We start from the raw sequence: 16,667 nt of genomic DNA on the forward strand, positions 1-16,667 counted from the left end.
GAGCACTGGTTCTTTGAGCACTGGTTCTTTGAGCTCTGGTTTTTTCAAAAACATTATCGCATGCTTCTCACAAAAATGGCCAATTGCAGTAAAGGAGCAATAAAAGAGAGAGCCAAAAGCAAGAACTGTGAATACAGAGAAGCTTAGAGGAAGAGTGAAGAGAAGCTTTGAGAGAGAGAAAGAAGGTTTCATTAATTGATTAATGAAAAAGTGTACAGTACAAGGGTTATACAGAAAAGAAAACAATATAGGCACACGTAAGAGCCCAAAGACCCACAAGGGCCCAAAAACAGAAAACCAGCAAAAAAGAAATGGTTGCAGTAACAGAAATAAACTCTAAAACAAATACAATAACAGAAAGATATTTTAACATCCCCCTCAAGCTGGGAATAGATATTCTTCATTCCCAGCTTGGAATATAAGGTCTTGAACATCTTAGGTGGTAGAGGTTTCGTGAAAAAATCTGCAGTTTGCATGGAGGAGGAGACAGGAAGCAACTTGATCAGTCCTTGATTGAGTTTTTCTCGGACTACATGGCAGTCAATCTCTATATGCTTTGTTCGTTCGTGGAAAACTTGATTGTGAGCAATCTGGATTGCTGACTGACTATCACAGTATAAAAGAGCAGGTTGAATGAAGGGAATTCGAAGATCTTGTAAAAGGTAGACCAGCCATTGAATTTCGCATGTGGTAGCAGCTAATGCTCTGTATTCTGCTTCAGAGGAGCTTCTTGAAATCGTTTGCTGTTTCTTTGATTTCCAGGAGATCAAAGTCTCACCCAAATATACACAGAAGCCCGTGATGGATTTTCTGGTCTCGGGGCAAGTAGCCCAATCTGAATCGCTGTACGCTTTGATCTGCACAGGAGTATTGTTATGGAGAAAGATACCAGCACCAGGTGAGGCCTTTAAATATTTGAGAACATGAAAAGCTGCTTGAGAATGAATGTTGGTAGGTGCAGATACAAAATGACTGAGGTGGTTGACAGCATAGGCAATATCTGGGCGTGTATTGGTAAGGTAAATGAGGCGTCCTACCAGTCTTCTATAGGATGTAGCTTCTTCTTCATTGAGTCTTTCTCCTTTATCAGCAGTGAGGCGAAGAGTGTGTGCCATGGGTGTGAGAGAAGGAGCACAAGCAAGCATACCAGTTTCTGTAAGGAGATCTAAGGTGTATTTTCGTTGACTAAGGTGGATACCAGTGCTGTTCCTTGCAATTTCGAGGCCTAGAAAGTATGTAAGATCCCCTAAATTCTTGATGCAGAAATGCTGATGAAGCAAGGTTGTGATTTGATTAATTTCAGCAAGGTTGTTCCCAGTTAAGACTATGTCATCCACATAGACAAGAAGTGCAGTTATTTTCTCTCCATCATGTTTCAAGAAAAGAGAGTGGTCAGCAGTGGAGATATTATAGTTATGAGATTTGAGAAAATTGGAAAGTTTGGCATACCATTGGCGTCCGGCTTGCTTGAGGCCATACAGAGACCTTTGAAGTTTGCACACTTTATTCCTATTTGCTACTGGAAAACCAGGGGGAAGCTTCATGTAAACTTCTTCATTTAAGTCTCCATGAAGGAAAGCGTTGTTCACATCCAATTGCTTAAGATCCCAATCTTTTGCTGCAGCAAGAGCCAGGAGAAGCCTTAAAGTGGTTAACTTTGCTACTGGTGCAAACGTATCTAAGAAGTCTAGACCCTCCATTTAATTGTAGCCTTTCGCTACTAGCCTGGCTTTATATCTTTCTATAGTACCATTTGAGTGATATTTGATCTTGTAAACCCATCTACAACCAATGGCAGATTTTCCAGGGGGAAGATCTGTAATACTCCAGGTCTTATTAGCTGCAAGGGCTGCTAACTCATTCTGCATTGCTTGGACCCAAAGAGGATTCTGAATGGCTGCCTCATAGTTTTGAGGCTCATCATGAGAAGAGATAGACATTATGGTATATCTAAAATTAGAGGATAGGGAATTAAAATTAATGTAAGTTTGTATGGGATACTTGGTACTAACCTGATTATTGCTAGTCTGGAAGTCTTGCAAATAGATTGGTATCCTTCTATTACGGTCAGATCTTCTGAGTGTAACAGCATGCACGTCATTGTTATCAACACAAAGATCATCATCATTTTTATCAGGAGAGCTATGGTCATTATGCAGATTTATGTCATCATAAGTTTGAGCATAGTGTTGTGGTATGGGAAGCGAAAGACTGTTAGGATCTTTTTCATTTTTCAAAGAATATGGAAAACAATTTTCATAAAAAACAACATTTCTGGAAACTTCAATTTTGTGATTTTTTAAATTTAGAAAGACAAAACCTTTGGTGTGTGGTTTAAAACCAAGAAAGACACCAGGAACAGCGCGGTTGTCCAGCTTCTTTCTATGGGCAACAAGAGTAGAGGAATAGCACAAACAACCAAAGATACGCAAGTCAGAAATGTCACACAACTTTCCATGCAATTTTTCATATGGTGTTTCATTTTTGAGCAAAGTAGTAGGAATACAATTAATTAAGAAAACAGCATGTTGGACAGCAAAATTCCAGAAATTAGCAGGGAGTTTTGAATGAAAAAGGAGAGATCTTGTAACGTTTAAAATATGTTGATGCTTTCGTTCAACAACACCATTTTGCTCGGGTGTTTCTATGCATGAAGTTTGATGTAAAATGCCCTTTGAAGCAAAAAAATCTTTCATCACAAATTCAACACCATTATCAGTACGAATAGATTTGACTTTTGTTTGAAAATGATTTTCAACGTAAGAGACAAAACTCACAACATTAGCTCTAACTTCAGACTTATTTTGCATAGAGAAAATCCAAGTAAAGCGGGAAAAATCATCAACAACAGTGAGAAAATATCTATGGCCGTGCATAGAGATAACAGAACAAGGACCCCATACATCCATGTGAATTAAATCAAATATATGTGCATAATGAGTAGTGCTAAGAGAAAAGGACAGTTTCTTTTGTTTAGCTTGATGACAAGCATCACAAAAATAAGGTTTTTCAACAGATATATCAGGATAGTAGGTTTGTAAAGTCTTTAGTCTCTCATCAGAAGGATGACCTAATCTTTGATGCCAAAGACCAACAGTTTTAGTTATACAATTCAAGAGAGGAGGAACATGCTGTGAAATGGATCTATCTAAACAATATAAGCCACCAATCAAATCAGCTGAACCAATCCTGTCTCTGGTTCTGCTGTCCTGTATGATACACTTGTTAGAGCAGAAAGTTAAATGACATTGAAGGCAAGAAGTAAGTTTTGATATAGAGATTAGATTGAAAGAAAAAGCTGGAACATATAGAACATTTGTGAGGCTAATTTTGTAATTGAGATTAACAGTTCCTGAATAATTGGAAGTAACATAGTGGCCATTGGGTAATTTTATGAGAATCGGATTGATACGATGATAGGAGGAAAAATCAGATAAAGTAAAACAAACATGATCTGTTGCTCCAGAATCTAAAATCCAAGTATATTTATTTAATGAAGGAATCTTTAAGGCATGTGTGTTACCTGCAGAACTAGAGTCCCGGTCTTGTTGACTTGTATCAGCAGCAAAAGACCCAACCTGATTCACTTGAACTTGTCCAGCAGAGGTGTTTGCTTGTTTGAGCAGGTTGGTTAAGATTTGATATTGCTGATGAGTAAAATGAGTATCACCATTCTCATTGTTATTGGAATCATACTCCTCTTGGGTGGCAATGTTGTTGACAGAATAATTTTTACCATTTTGGAATTTGTAACCGGGTGGGTAACCATGCTTCTTATAGCATGTATCAACAGTGTGGCCAGTTCTGTTGCAGTGTGTGCAGACCTTCCTATTACTATTGTGACTGACCTTTTTCTCATTCTGATTGGGAAAACCATGTTTCTTAAAACACACACTATCATTGTGACCATTCTTACCACAAAAGGAACAAACAACATAAGACTGTACATTACTCTTGTTAACCATGGGTTGAACATTCTTTATATTAGCAATCAAAGCATGACTACTCAATTGTCGCTCTTGTTGAGCTACTAAAGAAAAGATTTTTGATATAGGTGGGACGGGTTCCATTAAAAGGAAAGGACATGGGATTTAACGTTGCTATACTGATCATTTAGACCTCTCAAAAATTGCATGGCTTGGTCTTCTCTTTTTCGTTGAGAAACAATAGAGGAAATATTGCAAGTACAGTTCTTGCAGATGCAAACAGATTCGGGTCTGAAATTCTCCAAATCACCCTTAACTTTGTAAAATAGTCGGTTATTGAGAGCTCACCTTGGTTTAAGGAGGATGCCTCCATTTGGAGGTCAGAAATGCGTGAGAGGTCACCTTGAGAATATCTTGTCTTGAGATCGTTCCAAATTTCTACAGCTTTGTCCATCCAGACGATGCTTTGACGAATGGGGACGGAAACAGAGTGGACCAGCCACGAGACCACCATGTTATTGCACCGATTCCATGCCGAAAAGGTGGAATCTGTCTTTGCTGGTTGTGTAGCGGTTCCATCGACGAACTCGAGTTTATCCTTAGCGCTTAACGCCGTGAGCATCGACCGACTCCATGGATGATAGTTGCTAGGGTCCAACACCGGGGAGACAAGAGGAGTCGCTGGATTCTCGCTTGGATGAAGATACAGATAACTTGGGGCTGATTTCTCCTCTTCCTTCTTCATCCCGAGAGGTAAATCTGTTCAAAGGAAACCAAATCAAGGATTAAGATTAGAAGAAAAGGAAAAAAAAAAAAACAGAACAAGGAAAAAAAAAACAAGAAATCAAAGAAAATAGAGGAGAGGCGGAAGAGTGAAAGAGAAGGGAAAGAAAGATCGGTGAGACAGGATCAATGAAGAATCAGAGATGAAACGCAGCAGAGAAGAGCTCTGATACCATATTACGAAATGGACTTTAAGCCTAACTCAACCCCATAAAACCGACTCAATGGGGTGAGGTTTGCACCCACTTATATACTATGAAAGGCTCTCATCTCTAGTCGATGTGGGATCTCCAACACACCCCCCTCACGCCGAGACTGCCAACTCGTGCGTGGGACTATATATTTTGGGTGGTCCGATAGCGGCCCGATAGCGGGTGGCACGATAGGCCCAACAAATACTCGCTAGGATAGGCTCGAAAATGGCTCTGATACCATCACAAAAATGGCCAATTGCAGTAAAGGAGCAATAAAAGAGAGAGCCAAAAGCAAGAACCGTGAATACAGAGAAGCTTAGAGGAAGAGTGAAGAGAAGCTTTGAGAGAGAGAAAGAAGGTTTCATTAATTGATTAATGAAAAAGTGTACAATACAAGGGTTATACAGAAAAGAAAACAATATAGGCACACGTAAGAGTCCAAAGACCCACAAGGGCCCAAAAACAGAAAACCAACAAAAAAGAAATGGTTGCAGTAACAGAAATAAACTCTAAAACAAATACAATAACAGAAAGATATTTTAACAGCTTCAAGTATTCATTATGACGAGATCGATTATATACATCAAATGGATCCATTGGTTGCTGTTGTATGATCCTTCATGGAAAAAAAATGTGAACAACATGTAAGGGTCAAAGATCAATAACCATGCAGCAATGAAAAGGGTGAAGAGAATCAATCACATGAATGAAAATAGTTAGGAACAGTCACATGTAGAAAATAATCACTTTATTAGAAAACTGGTTTTGCAACATTTGTGTTGGGTATGATTTCAGTGTAGAACATTATTTTTACTATGATGATGAATCATCAGCCTTCTTTGAAATCTTTTGGCGTTTATTGGGAGAATGGTGGGGTCCGGTCACTGTCTTTGGAGCACTTGTGAAACCAAAAAAGAAGAACAAGAACGACCAAAAAAGAAGAACAAGAACGATCAAAAAATGAAAAAAGAATCAACAATGAGTTTCAAGATTACAATGTATGTGAACAGGAGAAAAATAAACAGTACGGTAACAGTAAGATAGAGATGGAAAATTTATAGAGAAAAGAGAGGAGAAATGGGGTTTGAAGGAAAAAGTTTTGTTGAATAAGTGAAAAGAGGATTGACTTAATTATGTTTACAATTATTTTATAATTCAAAATTTAAAATTTAAAATTCAAAATATAAAATTCAAAATTCAATATTCAAAATTCTATATTCAAAATTTAGTTTTTAAAAATAAAGAAGTCACAAAATGATAAATATCTTCTCTCATATATTTTTAAAATAATAAAATAAAATATAAGGATAAGGATAAAATTGGAATAAAATAAAATAAAAGTTAAAAGGGAAATTCCATTTATATATAAGTATAGATAGATATAGATAATATGTATATTATTATTATATGTGTATTCTATCTTTTAAATATCAAATATCATTAAGTAAAAATAAGATAGAAACATTTTCTTGCATCATCTATGAGTTTCAACATACAATTTTAATAATTAAATTACATTAAAAAATATGTTAAACAAATTTAAATAATAATATTAAAACAATTACGTCATATGTTTTATTCTTAAGACTGGTAAATTACTAATTTTGATTTGTTGTTACTAATATAAAACTAAAAAAGAGGAATATAAAAATAAAAAATAAGATGAGAAACTTCGACGACAAACCCTAAGAAAATATTTATTTTCTAATTTTTTTTCTCTTCTTTGCGAGAATCTCGTCGAACACATACGCATCCATCTCCTCCAACGAAGCTCGCATCAATAATGACATCAAGATAACTCTATACCTATTTAAAAATCTGAATGTTCTATATTCAAGTAACAATTTTGGATATTATGTTGCCCACATCAATAATGACATCAAGATAACTCTGTACCTATTTAAAAATCTGAATGTTCTATATTCAAGTAACAATTTGGGATATTATGTTTCTCTATCTTCTTCCTCTGCATGAAAATGAGTAAAAGAAATAAAAACGATGAGCATTAACAGTTAAACAATCAAAAAAATAAAACTTACTTACATAGACTAACGTGAGTGCTCTTCTTTTGGGTTTTATCTTGAAGAATGAATTTTTTTTATCTCATGGAAGTGAGATAAACAAAGGGGTGGAAAGATAATAAAAATGGGCAGAGAGAAAAACAAGAAAGTGAGTTATAAGGAGTGTGTTGTGCTTAGAAGTGTATGTTGGGATGGAGAAAGAAATGTGTGGAATGAAAGAGTATGTGAGATATAGAGAGCATGAGAGTCATGTTATTGGGTTTCAAGAGATTTGAGGAATAAGAGAGATAAAGTGAGAAAGAGAAAATCCCAAAAATTCAAATTGAAAAGCATTTGTCAGTAAAAATTGAGGAAATGGATTATTTCAAAAAATTAAAATCAAAACTTACTCTACATTCAAAACTGCCCTATGATAACGGTTTTAATATTTACAAAATTACAAAAATAACTAAAACAAAATCTATACCTATATAAAGGGGATTCTTCTCTTTAACTGCCATTTTATTTTATTCCAATTTTATCTTTATATTTATATTTTATTTTATTATTTTAAAAATATATGAGAGGAGATATTTGTAATTTTGTGAACAGTTTTAATTTTATATCTCAAAAGGATAACAAAAGAGATAACACTATTTTTAAATACAAAATTAAACATTTGCAAAGTGAGGTTTGCTGAGGAGCATTGATCAATTGCATCTTTTTCTCCCGTTCATCTTCACTTTCATCCCATCAAAACATCTTTTTTCGTTTTTTATTTTCATATTCAAAATTCATCAAAATATGAGAAGTCGTAGTTTCCTTCCAGAACCGCAAAACCAATCAGTAAGTGTTGTTTTTTAATTATAAAGTAGAAGATGAAAATGCAATGTCTGAATTTACTTTTCTTTTTTATTCATTTATGCATGTCTTTGGCTTTGTATGATGACAATATTGTTATTATTGTACTGACACAAATAACATCATCAAATACACCAAGAGAACAATTTAATCAAACTTATAACAAAACTATTAAAGAAAACAACAACAAAAAAAGAATAGTAGGATTTTGTTCACTAAATAAAAAATTGAAAGGAAAAAAAGTACCAAATAAAAGTGCGTTGGTGGGAGTGAGAGGGGTTAGTCTATGAGAAAGAAAGGGGTTAGGGAGAAAAGGGGAGGCGCGTTAATTTATGAGCGAAAGGAGTGAGAAAATGGATCAGGAGAGGGGAGAACAAACAAGCAAAACGCTAATATTTTTGTGATTTGATTGGGAGGGTTAAGAATAAAGGGGTGGTGGTGATGGAGGACATGGAGGGGAAGTGGTTGACAGTGGTGGTAAATGATAAGAACGATTTGTCTAAGTCCGAGTCCAAGGCAAAGAAAAGATAAACATATTTCATTATATTTTCTTCTTTTGTATATAATATTTTTCATGATTAATGTTGATTGGATGAATTTTTGGTTTATTGCTTAATGTTGTCACATGTGTTGTAATGATAAAAATAAAAAATATTAATACACAGGCGTTTTCCTGTTAGTATTGATATAAAGATAAAATTAAAAAAAAAATTGAAACCGGAAGGAATTTTATGTATTTTTTAATTTAATTTTGGAATAATTAAAAAAAAATCATAATGTAATGTTGTGTTAAAATTTCAAACACAGTGACAACAATTTCTAAATGGAATCCCTCATATTGAAAACCAACTACCGCTGCATCACCGCTCTGCAACAGTTCTACACCGGTGGCCCATTCGTCGTCAAACTCCTTCATCGCCTATGCCTACGGGGAGTCAATAAAAATCGTCGACTCCATCACCACCGCCATCCGTTCCACCCTTGATGCTGACTCCGAGTTCGTCACCGCCATGGCACTCAGCCTTCACAACTGCACCCCTTTCGAAATTTTATTAAATGAACAAAATTTTACGATTTTTTTTTCTTTAATAGTTTTGTTATAAGTTTGATTAAATTATTATCTTCATGTGTTTTATCGCGTTATTTGTGTCAGCACAATAATAACAATATTATCATCATATATGCGCATAAATGAATAAAAAAGAAAAGTAAATTTAGGCATTGCATTTTCATCTTCTACTTTATAATTGAAAAAAGTACTTACTGGTTGGTTTCGTGGTTATGGAACGAAACTACGACTTCTCATATTTTGAATTTTGAATATGAAAATAGAAAATGAAAAAGACGGAAGAAAAAGATGCAATTGTGCAATGTTTAGTTTTAAATTTAAAAATAGTGTTATCTCTTCAGATATAAAATTAAAATTGCTCACAAAATGACAAATATTTCCTCTCATATATAAAATATAAATATAAATATAAGGATAAAATTTGAATAAAATAAAATGACAGTTAAGAGAGGGATCTCCTTTATATATATATAGGTACTAAGATTTCTGAGTTTTATGGATATACCTAGTGAAAGTATTGAGACAATTTAATTATAAACATTTATAAGTAATTCAAAAAATGAGAAAGAAATTGTCTTAGAAACATGTGAGATAACTTAACTAGTATGCAAGGACTAGCATACCAACATAGGGGAACCTTTTTGCTATTTTTATGACCATTGTTAGTAAATCTAGGATTATGACTCTTCTTTTACCCCTTGAGATTTTATTAATGTTGAACGTAGCTCCCTTATAACTACACCTTGATAGTTGGACATTTGTCTGAGCATTTCACCTACTTTGTACAAATTATGAGATAATCTTGACTACAAATATGTTTTTCCACTTCTTCATCCTCAATGTGAGATGCAACTGTAAATTGAACTTTTTTCATGTGTTTAGTTAGTCTCTAGATCAAAGATTCACCAAAAGGACCTATTGATAATCCTTTCAAGAAGGTATCTACAAACATCATCTTATTTGGTCGGTTGATAACTACTATAAAAAGGTGTTTATACTATGGTTTTTAAAGTTGTTAGATGACAATTCTAAAACTATAATCTATGCATATGTCCTTTAAAGTAATTCAGTATAGACAACAACTCAAGTTGTCGTCTATATTTTCCATATAGGCGACGATTATTGTCTAAACTATCATCTATTTATACCTCATAGGTGATTGTTCCTTAACCAATTATCGCCTAACTAATAATTTAAGTAACAACTTAACTAATAATGTAACTAATACTTTAAATAATAATCTAACTAATTAATCAAAGAACTTTTTTTATAATTAAACTACAAATCTAACAAATAATTTTTATTTTTATTTTTTTATAAAAGTTTTAATAATTTAAATAATCACCTAACTAATAATCTACATAATAATGTAAATAATAATCTAACTAATTAATAATTATATTATTTACAATTAAACTACTCATCTGACTACTAAATTCATTACAAGTAATAATTACAAATAAGAATAATTTATAAAAATCCTAAAACTAATAACTTGGTAAGGGAGGTGTAAGGGTTGTGGAGGAACTACAAATAAGTTTTAAAGAGCTTCAAAGGTGACTTAGGGTTGTGGAGGCGAGGACCATAGACCTTAGAAATAGGATCTACTTGTTCTATCACTGAAAATGGAGAAAACTGAATGAACAAACCATATTAAGCATAAAAACTTACAGCAACACAACAATGAGCAAACATAAGTACGAATGAGAGCAATACGGAGGACAGTGAAATGCAAAAGAAGAAAACAATAACCATTACGAGAAAATCATTAAATATTAAATACAAACCAATTTATTGACTAATTATTTTTTGTCTCTAAGATTAATTTATATTTAATAATTTTCTTGTAGTGAACGAAAAAAAAATGTAAAGGAGAATATTGTTGCAAATTGCAAATAAATAAGCATATAAAACAGTAATTATTAGGTTATAATTTGTCGTCTATACTCACCTATTGGGAATATTCAAGTATAGGCCAGATTCTCTCTAACCTATTTACATAGAATAAACTACAATTATTTAATACAACTGTTGTCTATACCTTCCCTTTTCAAATATGTGGTGATTGTCATCTATTTATTATCTTTATTCACAAAATTGTCATTATATTTTATTAGACGACGGACTCATCTCAATTGGCATTTATGTATGTCGTCATACACATTTTCTGCACTAGTGGATCTTTGTAGTGACAAGAAAAAAACTTTCTCAAGTATTTCTTCACTGACTTCAAACTCCATCATTTGACATGAAAATTGTCACGAAACTTAGACAACTTAAACATGTTACTCCAAACAACATGGAGTAGTCATCAAAAAGACCTCACTGCTTCATCTAGTAGACTGTTCATCATGTTGGAAATTCATTCTCGATACTCATAAAAAAATGTCATTGGTTCCACAAAAAGATTCTTGAATTTTGCATGAGGACCAATGCTTAATGATAATCCAAATAAGTAATAACATGACTCTTCCCATTACTAAATATATGGTTAGTCATACTTGATAACTAAAGAGATCAAATGGCACATTAATTAAATACCTAAGTTTTAAAATTAATAACTTAATCGCAAAATCGATAAATTAATATAGTATTATTCAAATAAATTATATAACCAATTGTGAGAGAAATAAAATAAAAACCCAGTTAAAATTTTGAAAAATTCAACTAAAAATCCAATAAAAAAAACCACGAAGGACTAGTAAAATAATATTAAAATCTTACGAAGTGATATTCTATTCTTATTTTTTAATCTAAAAAAATTATGTGTTTGAAAATGATTTTATGTAGTAGTTAATTAATATTTTTATTTTATTAACGAGATTTAATTACAATTCAATTATAATAGAACTTTTGAATCTTAAATGATCACGTATATATTAACTGGTATATTTTCAAATATATAGATAGAGTGTTTCTGAAATTTGAGGAAGAAAATAATTTTATTTTCAACATTTCCATAAAAGAGTTAGCTAAATCTGTTTGAGTAAGAACAAGACAATTAGATCAAAGCATAAACTTACAGCTATTAATATGTCATTTTCTTTGTCCAATTTCTCTTCTATAAAAATAAAATTATGTATTCGGTTTATCCAAAAAAAATTTGAAATTGGAATTAGATATAAGGTGAAAACACAATTAAAAGAAAAAGATGATTTATTTTTTGATATAATTGAGGAAGTAGAATGATTGATGATGTTTGAATTAAGGAATTAAGTACCACAAAAAGAAAGAGAAGCCCTCATTCGTTGGTGTTTGTAAGAGCATATAAATACCATACTCCTCTTCTCTCCTTTTCCACATCACATACACAACGCCCACAGATCCATCATTTCATCCTCTCTTCTCTTCAATCCAATGGCCGATCAACTCACCGACGAGCAGATCTCCGAGTTCAAGGAAGCCTTCAGCCTCTTCGACAAGGACGGCGATGGTCTCTTTTCGCAGATCCCTGTTTTTTTTCTCTCGCTTAGATTAGATCTCATTTCAATCTCTCTTTTTTTTCTAACCCTTTTAATTCTTTTCATAAATTTCTAGTTTTTCCCTCTCTGGGTTGCTTCCCCTTTGGTTTTTCGCAGCTTGATTTATGTGGGTGTGGGAGTGAATTGGATTTGCGTTCTCGTTGAAATTTCCCCCCTTTTTCCCGTTTTGTCCTTTGCTAATATTGCATGTGATGTGATTGATTGTCTTTGGTGTTCTGAGATTTTGGGGTTGGTTGGAAGGGATGTTTTCGGTCGTGTTTGACTTGAGATTTGGTTTCTGGGTGTTTGATTTCTCTGAAGGAATTGCTTGTGTAGATGTGACATTTGGTGCCGCATGTTTGGATTTGTAAATAAAACAACATAGGATGGGAAAAAGTTAACATCCACCCCCATTTTAGGTGGATTTATAGGATATTGTAAGAGATAGAGAAGGAAAGTGATTGGTGTGATGAGTGATCTAACAAGAAAGAAAGATATGTGAGAATGTGTGTTTATAATTGTTCATTCAGGATTGACCCCTTTATTATTAATTTTAGTTAATTTCGGTCACTTTTATTTGATTTTGAACATGTATCCGAGAATCAAATAGCAATTGGGTGGTACGTGGATCTCTGATAAAGGATTGGAAACTGGGATTTAGGATTGATTAAGTGTCGACGCTCTTCTTGATTACTATTGTTGAGTTGTGTGTGGTTATAATGGAAGGAATGGATCCTTTTACCCCCCCCATTGTACTTGTTTTGTGATAAATTGACCTGGACAATTATGACCTACACCCTCCAAGTGCACATTCTTGCCACGAGTGTTGATGTGTGTTTTGAAACTTTTGAACAAAACTGGGGATTGTAATTTGAGCCTAAAGGCAAAATTTTCGATCTGAGTGTTCATCATATAGCATGTTTGGTTGCACATTGTTGATGTGTTTTTCCATGTTCAACCAGAAAGGTAATTGTTATAGTTGTACTGCCTTTGGGCTAAATTAACGAGATTTATTTCTTTGTGATGAGTTTCTGAACATGCACTGAATTCTTTGTGTTTAACGTTGGGATAACGCAGTAGTTTGTTGTGAGGCTGAATCTGTTGTTTGTGTTCAACTTTTTCCTGTTCAAATGATTCAGGTTGTATTACAACCAAGGAACTTGGAACCGTGATGAGGTCACTTGGGCAAAACCCAACTGAGGCTGAGCTCCAGGACATGATAAACGAGGTTGATGCTGATGGGAATGGTACCATTGATTTCCCAGAATTCCTGAACCTCATGGCGCGCAAGATGAAAGACACTGATTCGGAGGAGGAGCTGAAGGAGGCCTTCCGCGTGTTTGACAAGGATCAGAACGGTTTCATCTCTGCTGCAGAGCTCCGCCATGTGATGACCAATCTCGGCGAGAAGCTGACCGACGAGGAGGTTGACGAGATGATTCGCGAGGCAGATGTTGACGGTGACGGGCAGATCAACTATGAGGAGTTTGTCAAAGTCATGATGGCCAAGTGAGGACCAACCAACCATAACAAAAAAATTTGAAAAGCACATGAACAGAAAAAGGACAGGGCAGATAAGTTTTGATGAGAATTCTATTTTCATTAGGACAATCTTCATTTGGGGTCATTAGTTTTTGTTGGTCGGGTTTGTTTGCTCTTATTTAATTGGTATTGCTCATTAGTATTTCTACTTCTACTTGTGTGCTATGTCCCTTGTTTTAGTAGCTTCACCATGCATTTGTACTTCACTTGTCATCTTTTTTTGGGTTACTACTATGAACCTCGAACAATTGGTTGCAATTTGTGCTTTTACATGTGAGTGACTTATACTGTTAATACCATCCTTATGCTACATGATTGTCTGTGATATAATTTTGCATTTCTCGACTTTACTCCAACAATGATGCAATGCAAAGCTAGTGAAGAAACACTTTTTTTCATACATATTCTCATGTGAAAAATATCATGTTTCGCCCCTTTTCTTTCTCCCAAGCTCATAATGCAGACGTCAAACTAATGTACACATAAAATACAAACGTCAAACAGATACTCGTTCCTAGGAACCCAAACAGATGACAAAAATCTTGCGTAATTTGCTCTATATTATAACTGAATTCAAGCTCACAAAACCCAAAAATGTTTCCTTAGCAAAACAATAATAAGAAAGTTAAGACAATGGAAGATTATTACATTATTTGTTGTTGGATTAAATGGTTGTTGGTGGGACATTGGTGCCGCGCAGTTGAACCTGAGGAGGAAAGATTTTCCCTTACTGATGGCAAGAGATTATTAATTTATTTCAGAATGAGGCATTCTCTTCGCAGAAGAAAATCCAAATCCAAATCCAAACCCAAATTCGTTGTGAAAGCACAAGCAAAGTCAAAATCCTTGCGCCAAATGTTAACTTCCTGTGGCGGGAACTGCTGCTTTTGAAGACACAAACCACCATGCTGCTTTTGCAAAAGACTGGTTTGGTTCATGCCTTGGGTAGAGACTCAAGGAAGTAAGAGATGAATCTCAAACGATTGTGATGTGATAAAGAAAAACAAAAGCAAAAAGAGATATATATGTACATGGGTGAAACCACAGTTTTGTGTGATTAATCAATCACACTACTCATTTACATATATACATATAAACTTCTCTTAGCACAAATTACTCATTGTTAGTATTTTTCCTAATTCAGGAAGATTCATCACTGATGACATCCTTAAAAAATAAAAACAATGTTTACTACATATCATAAATACTACCATCACACCATGTGTTGTGGCCTCTTCATTTTTTTCATCTTCTCTGTTTCAATTTTGCTTCTTTCACGCCATGCACTGTCTTTTAGGCCAACTTTCAAATACAGCAATAATGTCTTCAAGTTAATCACCAAAATAGAACAATAATTTCTTCAAATCTTTCTATTATTCAGGACCAACCCATAGAAAGTTAAAGGTATCCAATAACCCACTTTAGATAACTTGTGCATCCAAAATATATATATATATATATATATATATATATATATATATATATATATTTATATAGATTTTGTACCTTTTTTAGAATAAAAATATATCAACTTAAATCAATTTTACAAATATTATATAAGTAGTTGTGAATAGTGTCATTGAGTGGAACCACTGTTGAGAAATAAAAAATAAGAAGGGTGATATTTGTTTAAGTTTTAAGCGAACTGTTCAACTTTTCTCCTCTTCTTCACATATTTTCTAGCACGTTTTTTTTTTTATATTTTTCTTATTGTTGAAATGTATTAAAATTACAATGGTGTTCATTAAATGATTAATGAGATCTATTGATAAATTATAATTAATAATAAAAAATTATATTCGATATTTTAATCCATTATTAAATGTTCTAACACACCCTTAAAAAACACTTCTTTAAAGAACTTGTTAGCAGTTATCCTTAAGTTCATGTCTAATAATAAGAATAACAGAGGTTATAAATTCATGGGAGTAAATTTTAAATAAAGATTATATGTTTGATTTTAAAATAAAAAAATGGAGAATCTTATGAAGAGTTTAATAAATATACCCTCAAACTGTAACAATCAATCAAAATCTATATTTATTTGAAATTTTAAGATTATTACGAGAAAACTCAACAATCTTGTAATATTATATAATAATTGGGGATTGAATAAGAGTGTAAAAATATTTTATTAATAATGCATATAATATATTTTTTATTTTTTTATTATTTCAAGTAGAGATGACAAAATTGATTTAACACATTCATCTATTTGACTGGCTCAGTGCTTCTCCTTCCCTCAGTCAAAATTAACTATTTCTTTCTGCACCCCCATCATTCTTCTTACTGCAGTTGTCAAAAATGTGAAATGATGAAAATGATCCTGAGAGTTTTTTCTCTCTTTGGGAATGCCTATTCCAAGAAACAATTTTACATTACACAACAGACTCTTTCTTCCTGCACCTCTATATGTTCTTTTCTCACTTCCATAAATTTTCGTATTTTTAAAAACATCCTTTTGTAATATTTTGGATTATATAGTTTGAAAACCTTTTTTCAAATTCCTAATTAGCTTCCAAATTATATAATCCATTAATTTTTTTTAGATGCATAATTAATTTTTTGATTATATAATTTGGAAGTTTTTTTTAAATGCGTATCTAGATTACATAATCTAAAAGATACTTTGAAAGTAACAAAAAAAGAATAAAAAGGTATTTTCACATTTTGTATGGGTATGGGGTGGCTGTAAAAAACAGTCTTGCATATCACCATTCTAGAATGGAATTTTTGTCATTCCACAAAACAACTTTTCATTTTGGAACCCTATTTCAGAATGTGTTTTTTACTTACGAATTTTTAATTTAGAATTCATTTTATCTTTCCAA

The 16,667-nt window shown here is 33.1% G+C and overlaps 1 protein-coding gene across 1 annotated transcript; it reads left to right on the forward strand.

Annotated features, from left to right (window-relative positions):
* Nucleotides 1–11,983: 11,983 nt before the first annotated feature.
* Nucleotides 11,984–14,146, forward strand: LOC137826289 (calmodulin). Its single transcript, XM_068632200.1, has 2 exons — nucleotides 11,984–12,266; nucleotides 13,434–14,146. Exons 1-2 carry the CDS (start codon nucleotides 12,191–12,193, stop codon nucleotides 13,805–13,807), a joined length of 450 nt encoding a protein of 149 aa, XP_068488301.1. The 5' UTR covers nucleotides 11,984–12,190; the 3' UTR covers nucleotides 13,808–14,146.
* Nucleotides 14,147–16,667: the final 2,521 nt, after the last annotated feature.

This window comes from Phaseolus vulgaris, chromosome 8, assembly GCF_000499845.2.
Source record: "Phaseolus vulgaris cultivar G19833 chromosome 8, P. vulgaris v2.0, whole genome shotgun sequence".
NCBI lineage: Eukaryota > Viridiplantae > Streptophyta > Magnoliopsida > Fabales > Fabaceae > Phaseolus > Phaseolus vulgaris.